The sequence below is a fragment of the Papaver somniferum genome, chromosome 5 (genome assembly GCF_003573695.1).
Source record: "Papaver somniferum cultivar HN1 chromosome 5, ASM357369v1, whole genome shotgun sequence".
NCBI lineage: Eukaryota > Viridiplantae > Streptophyta > Magnoliopsida > Ranunculales > Papaveraceae > Papaver > Papaver somniferum.
In genome coordinates this window covers 177,816,127-177,823,841 of record NC_039362.1, presented here as the reverse complement: position 1 = coordinate 177,823,841, position 7,715 = coordinate 177,816,127, and the positions used below count along the sequence as shown (strand labels likewise).

At 42.1% G+C, this 7,715-nt stretch overlaps 1 protein-coding gene across 1 annotated transcript; it reads left to right on the top strand.

Annotated features, from left to right (window-relative positions):
• Window positions 1-2,898: 2,898 nt before the first annotated feature.
• Window positions 2,899-3,807, top strand: LOC113280169 (protein LURP-one-related 15-like). The gene is made up of 3 exons (XM_026528824.1): window positions 2,899-3,141; window positions 3,243-3,470; window positions 3,553-3,807. The coding sequence occupies exons 1-3, from the start codon at window positions 2,899-2,901 to the stop codon at window positions 3,805-3,807; spliced, it is 726 nt and encodes a 241-aa protein (XP_026384609.1).
• Window positions 3,808-7,715: the final 3,908 nt, after the last annotated feature.

The following is a 7,715-nucleotide window of genomic DNA, read 5'->3' as shown; positions in this document are numbered from 1 at the left end:
AGTCTGGGGAGTTTTAAATCTTCAAACACTGGTGCATTCTGTCGCCGCTCTCCAAATCTGGGCCCTTGGTTATTCCTTTGTTGATACCCGGAGTTGTAACTTCGTGGCTCATAATTACTTCGTCTTGATTGCTCATATCTTTGTTGATCAATCCACTCATGATCTCCACTTGACACAGCTACAAGCTTTGCCGGCACCGGGGTCGAAGGCTCTCTTTTTTCACATTTAGGTTAATTTTCCACGACATGCACTACCCTTGGCAGTAGTCTTGAATTCCCTTCCTTTGCTGGAATTGATGCTACTTCGCTGACTTGCCTTTGATTTTCTTCCAACGCTATGTACCCCTCTTGGTACTCCCTTGGTTCATTCATCGTCAAAGAATTCCGGATGATGAATATTTGGGTGTACAACAAGTCTGTTGGGATCAATGCGTTCACAAAAGTTAACATGAAATTATTCTCGTCAACTCTCCCTGCAAGCTCGCTGCATACCGTTCTCCACCTCGTTACTAATCCTCCCAGGCTTTCTGAATGTCTCCTTTGCAGATTAAACAAAGTCTCAATCCCTGGCCTTAACATATTGTTGGTTATATAAGTGGTCAGAAATATCCTCTGTAAGTCTTTGAAGGACGAAATCGATCTCTCTGGTAGCCCGTCAAACCAAGTCAATGCTTCCCAAGCCAAGCTCACGGGGAAGTATCGACAAAGTAATGCATCATTTCGTCCCCATTGCATCAACGAAAGGGTGTATTGCTTCAAATGCTGCACAACACTTTCAGACCCGCTAAATATGCTCGGAAGCGTCGGCAACACACATTTCTCTGGGATATCAGCGTACATGATCTCATAGGTAAAACGGAGATTTATCGGCCTCTTCTATTGCTTCCGCCAGTTGTACTCTACCGCCTTTTCGTGAATTATTGATCAGTGCCCTCATATCTCGCAGCTCGTCTAAAACTTCCTGGTTCAGTTTCCCTTCTCCTTCTCCCTGACGGCCTCCCCTCATCACATTGAGCCTTCCTTCACCATGTCTCCTTGCTTCCTCCTTCCTGTGGTTGAATTAGCGCCGTCTTTCATCTTTTCTTCTCCTCTCATCTTCCTCGCGCCTTTTTTCCTCTTCATATCTTCGCCTTTGATCTTCCCAACTCGACATTTCCAATGCCCTTCTTAGTTCTCTTTCTTCACTGCTTTCTCTTCGTCGCTTTCTTCGCTCTCCTTCATCGTCCTCGCGGTTACGTCTCCCTCGTCGTAACTCTTCTTCTCCTGATGATATCAAGTTTACTTCCGAATCTGTGGCGTCAACTTCCACTTCCTCGTTCAGCTGGAAATTTTAAAACACCAATCTAGCATTATGCCTTGTCAATCGAGCGTGTTGTTCCGCTAGATACCTGTCTCGTTCTCTTTCGATGCGGAGCGTTTCCCTCAGTTGACCCAATGTCATGTTCTCTTCACCGATATTCTCCTCCATTTCCTCACGAGTCATCTCTTCTTCCACGATGGTGTCCGTGTCGGAAGTGTGTACTGAGTTTACCGCTGGTTCACGCCTTGTCTTTCTCCTCCAGCCCATGTTCCTCCTCTTTCCATTCTTCCTCCTCTTTTAGCCTCCAATCACTTGCTTCTCCTCGTTGCTATCATGTGTGCCGCTCGATCTGGTGATCTAGTCATCAACTTATCCTAGTTTAGATATAGATCTTCCTCTAAACCCTACAACTTTAGCTTCTCTCCAATCCTTAGATGAGAATAAATTCCCAATCTAATCTCCCTATTTCTGGGCGCCAAAATGTAACTACTGGAAACCCAGTAGTACACCCAAAAGGAAAGTAACCAAGATCTAAGACATGTTTAATAATATGAACCCCAAAATATTTATTGATGAATCATACAAAGAAATCAAAGTACAAGTTCTTAAACACAAGGAAACCCTAATATCCTATAAGCGAAGCTCTCCCACTCAACTAAAAATCTCTCTCCTACATCTTGCCCAAGGACCTCTACTTATAGTCCAACTAACCCTAATGGAGTACAGCTCATTTTACTTCGCCATATTCTCGCGGAAGTGCCCTTTACTTCGCCCGGATCATTTTCCATAAAGTTTTTCCCTTTCTTTCGCTACCCTCACATGGACTTGTCGGGACACCTGTCTCTTTTCTTGCTCCATAATTTTCTACTTCGTGACCTGTCTTTTCAACTAAGTAATCCTACTTCACTTTTCCTGACTTCATCCTTGGTGACTTTCTGGGTACTCCAATCTGGTCCTTCGAATCTTCGTGTGAGTATCGTTGCCTTTGCTCATATCTTATTCTTTCCTTTGTGTGATTGGTCATCGGCGAGATAAGTATGACATCTGATTTGACAAGTCTCTGACTGGGATCTTAGAGTGAGATTTTCTACCTCTTTACGTCAAACACGTGGCGAACCTATTTCGCGTACCTACATTAGTGTTGATATAAGCACGCACCTTCAACTGTTGATGATAACAAGAGAAGACAATAAGAAATGGCAAGACACGTTTCCTTCTTTAACTAAGTCGTAAAAAACTTGCAATAGTCTACCATGATACTGAATGACGCTAATCCATATTCAAAAACATGGAGAGCATGAATAACTTGCGAACTCCAAACCATATGCTTGCAATGCCAAGTCATTCTCATTCAAAGATAACTTTAGTATTCAATTTCATGGAATCTCCAGTCAATGATGCTATTTAAGAATTTGAATATATTCTTTTAGATAGTCAAAAATCTACAAGGAAAGCGATAAGAGACTTTTCCTTATTCTTTCCCTCAGATATATATAAAAACTGACAGTGATGTAATCTTTGTTTTAATCCTTTCACTCTCTCTATAATCTATCATATGGATCATAGATGGCTCTAAAGACTTAAATCCCATCACCACCAATGGAAAGCAATCCAACATTGCCAAACAGTTATGTGGTTGTTATCTCTCCTCAATACTGCACACCATATCAAGTGGATCTCTATATTGCCAAGAGAGTCAAGAAAATAACAGAAGGTAGGCACTTAGGAGCTTTTGATATCAATGGAAATAACATATTCAAAGTTAAAACCAATGGTTTTTTCAGCAGTCGACTTACCATAGTTGATGCTGCCGGAATTCCAATTGTATCTCTGAAACCAGTGGTCAGTCAATACCATATTTCATTTTCCAATATCCTATTTTTGAAACAATTCATCTTTTTCTCAAAATTGATATTGACATATTTTTTTGTGATTTTTTTCAGTTTTTTTCTGTACTTGGAAGGTGGAAAGTATATAGAGGAGATAGCTCAGACTCAAAAGATTTGTTGTTTACTGTAAGGGAATCTAAGTTTTTCCAACTCAAGACTAACTTGGATGTGTTCTTTGCATCTAACACAGCTGAGGATGTCTGTGATTTTAAGATCAAACAAAGAGATAGGAAAAAAACTTGTTTTATCTATCGAGGGAATTCCGATAACATTATTGTCGAGGTAATAATTCAATCATTAAATACATAGATCTTACCTACCATATCCTATCTTAAAAATTTGCTGTTTATATATGTTGTTGTAGATTCACAAAAACAAGGCTGTTCGAGATAAAGTTCGTGGGATGGACACATACTCAGTCACTGTCAATACGAACGTTGATTATGCGTTTGTTATTGATATGCGTGTGGTTCTTAATGAGTTTAATACGCCTAAGAACACAGGCGGTGGCGGGGTTGATGGTGGTGGGGCGGCGGGGGTGGATGTGGTGGTGGTGGCGGATGATATGGAGTTTGTGTGGATGTTAAATAGCTCAGTTATGATATGTATTTATTTTTGATCAGTCATTAAGGTTTTGGTGTTGATAAATTACAAACTCCGATCATCCGGTCCGATGTATAGTTGTGTAAGAGTGATACCTTGAATTTGTAATGTACTTGTAAATTTAGTAACTAGCTACTAAATTGTGTGTGTTGGATATGTGCACATTTTCCTTTCGTAACCAAAATATTATTATTAAGAACGATGCTGTAAATATTTGAAGTATTGTATGGATTTTGTGTTTATCTTTATCAGCGTCCTCATATCTCGCATCTCATCCAAGACTTTTTGGTTCAGGTTCCCTCCGTTTTCTTCCCGACGGCCACCTCTCACCACGTTGAGCCTTCCTTCACCATGTCTCATTTCTTCCTCATTCCCCCGGTTGAATTCACGTTGTCTTTCAACTTCTTTCCTCCTATCAATTTCCTCATATCTCCGCACTTCTTCATACCTTCGCCTTTGATCTTCCCAACTTGATATTTCTAGTGTCCTTCTTAGTTCTCTTTCTTCACTACTTTCTCTTCGTCGCCTCCTTCTTCGCTCTCCTCCGTCGTCCTCGCGGGTGTATCTCCTTCGTCGTAACTCTTCTTCTCTTGATGATATCATGTTCACCTTTGAATCTGTGGCGTCAGCTGCAGCTTCCTCGTTCAGTTGGGTATTCTGCAGCACCAACCTGGCGTTTTTCCTCGTCAATCGAGCATGCTGCTCCGCTAGATCCCTGTCTCGTTCCCTTTCAAGGCGGAGAATATCCCTCAGCTGATCCAACGTCATGTCTTCTTCACCGATATTCTGCCCCATTTCCTCACGAGTCATCTCTTCCCTTGCGATGGTGTCCATGTCGGAAGTGTGTGCATATCCCTCTCTAAATTTATCTTCATTGGCCTCCTCAGTCTGCCGCTGATTCACGCCTTGTCTTTCTCCTGCGGTCGATGTTCCTCCTCTTTCCATTCTTCCTCCTCTTTTGGCGTCCAATCGCTTGCTTCTCCTCGTCGTTATCATGTGTGTTGCTCGATCTGGTGTTCTAGTCATCAACTTATCCTAGTTTCAATATCGATTATCCTTTAAACTCTAATCTTAAAAGGGATGTCTCGCTTAGATATCTCACTCCTATAAATTTATCTTCTCTCCACTCCTTAGATGAGGATGAATCCCTAATCTAAGTTACCTGTTTCTGGACGCCAAAATGTAACTACTGGAAATCCAGTAGTACACCCAAAAAGAAAGTAACCAAGATTTAGGACATGTTTAAGTAGTGTAAACTAGAACATCTTTATTGATGAATTAACCAAAGAAACAAAATACAAGTTCCTGAATACAAGGAAACCCTAGTCTCACTCTCTAAGCTAAGCTCTCCCCTTTCTCCAAAACCCGATCCCCTCAGATATTTCCCAAGGGTCTCTATTTATAGGCCAACTAACCCTAATGGGGCACAACTCATTTGATTTCGCCAAGTTCTCTCGGGAGCTCTTTATACTTCGCCCAGGACATTTTTCATAAAGTTTTTCCCCTTCTTTTGCTATCTTTACATGGGTTTGTCGGGACACCTGTCTCTTTTCTTGCTCCTCAATATATTTGCTTCACGATTTATCTTTTCATCCAAGTTACCGTACTTTGCCCTTTCGGTTTCTTCGTTGATATCTTGTTGGGCACTCTAGCTTGGTCTTTCGTAACTTAGATTCTTCATGTAAATCTCCTTAATTTTGTACGCATCCCTTTTGTACTTCGCGGGATTGATCAGTGACGAGGTAATTCTGACATTCAATTTACAAGTCCCTGAATGGGATCTTTAAGTGAGATTTCTTCCCTTTATATCCGACACGTGGCGAGCCTATTTCGTGTACCCACATTTTGCCTTTTTTTATTATATTCGATCCATACGAGAATGGAATAAGAACCGCTTCGGATTCCCTGGCCGTCACGTTCTCCACTTTACTGCCTCCACGTGACCACGTTCTCTGGGTAACCGTTTATTGCCGGTTAATATACCTCGAACGTGTCGTCAACCCACTGAGCCAGTCATCTTGTCTGCACTATTTATATCCAACTTGACTTAGGTCTGGGTTTTTTTTCCTCTTCTTCCTCTCTTTGCTCTGTGTTTATCCGGTTTCTGTGCTTTCTCATTCTTTTTCAATTGTTGCTACCCTTATCAACCCTCTAATCTTGTTTCGTTATCATGGCTCCCAAGAAGGTTTCCACAACTACCTCACTCAAATCCCTTGAGGAATTCCAAGAAGATTTTCAAAAGATGGGTTTAACCCTAAGTCCTGCTGTTGATTCTTCTGTGAGTCCACCTGTTATTGCTACTCAAGACATGGAATTGAACTATAGGTGGATTCAATCGGATACTTGGACGGCCGACAAGATAATCGTCACTGTTGGTCAATTGAGGGATGGATTATCTTTCCCACTTTACGACCCCTCTAACCCCATCTTTCTTGAAATTCTGAGGAAGCTACAGTGCAGGGGTTTTCAACTTTATGGTAACGCAATCCGCATCTCCAACGAGTTTTGGATTCGCTCAGGCAATGGTACTTCGCAAGTTCCATCAGCTGCCGAAGAATTCGATTCTCGCGACTTCAAAGTGGATTCTTTCATGGCATTAAGAGTGGGGCATTGAGCTTGTTCTTAATGCCATCTCGGCTCCAACCAAAGATCTCCTGTCATATGTGGATTCCCAACTTCGCCTCTCCTGTGATGATGAATGGGCGATGTTCCCTCTGGTGGTAAATATCCCTTTTGTTTGGGGCTTCGGCGAGAAGGGATTTCCTCTCCAAGGCCCCCTTCCTAAACATTGCTACCTTGATAGTTGTGATCCTTCGAGGCTTCGGTAGTCTGTGTCATCCGAGGTATGACTTACTTCTTTAAGATTTACCTTACTTTGTGGTTCGATTAGTTCTCATGTTCCCTTTTTCTTTCAGCTCGTGATGCCCGCCGCTGGTCTTCTCAAAACGTGTAAAGAAAGAGTTGTTACTACTAAGTCTCAAACTCCCAAACAAGTATCCACTTCGCCTATTATTTTTCTCTCGTGATATCCTTGAATTCTAACCTTCTCCTCTTCGTGGGATAATACTCTCCTCGTTAAGCAACCTGTTATTGAGTCAACTAAGAGGAGAAAAAGGCGTGATCATCCTGATCCTCCTCCTCCCTCTTCTCAAGTATCTTTACTTCGTCATTATTATCACCTCGCTTATTTCAACCTTTTAGCCAAATTTCATGCTGAACTTGTTATTTTGCAAACTGGTGCCTCCTCTTCTGGCGGGCCCAAAAGGCAACGAAAGGTCTTGGATCTAGCTGCTTTGACCGCAGTTCCGAGTTATGTCATACTTACAAGTATCTCTACTCCTCCCAACCTTCAACCTTCTCAGTCTCGCACAATTAATTCTCCGGAAGTTGCTGATCCTCCCGTCCTAAGAAATTATCAGAGGATTCCCCTACCGGTGAGAAGAAGAAGCAGGCGGCTTCGACGGTGTTGTCTAACCCTATCTTTGATCCTGACATGAAGTTTCTCCAAGACGTCTACGACAAAGCTCGCGAAGACCCAGCCACGAGGTCCCGTGCCTTAGAATCTCTGGTGACTTTTAGTGCTGATGACTTCTTCTCTCAGGATTCATCTGTACTGCTAAATTCCTCCATGAACTTGTCTCTCCAACAACACTCATCTTTGATGAACTAGGTGAGGCTTTTATGATCTTTCCATTATACCTTCTCCCTGTCCCGAGATTTATTTCCTGGTTTCAATTCTTTAGTTCGCAGGAGGTCAATCGTCACATGGACAACCTCGTAGAAATTAGGCTTGTTCGTGATAAAGCAAAGATGGACGAGGCTCAAATCAAAGTCTTGATGAAGGGGCTTCAAGAGGAAAAAGATCATTCCAGCAAGCAGAGTAAGAAGATAGAGAAGCTTCTGAATAAGTTCCCTCCCCTCGTA

Coding starts and splice junctions, on each gene's coding strand:
- LOC113280169 (XM_026528824.1), top strand. CDS start 2,899: ATGGAAAGCAATCCAACATTGCCAAACAGTTATGTGGTTGTTATCTCT. Junction 3,142..3,242: donor TTGTATCTCTGAAACCAGTG/GTCAGTCAATAC, acceptor GATTTTTTTCAG/TTTTTTTCTGTACTTGGAAG. Junction 3,471..3,552: donor CCGATAACATTATTGTCGAG/GTAATAATTCAA, acceptor ATGTTGTTGTAG/ATTCACAAAAACAAGGCTGT.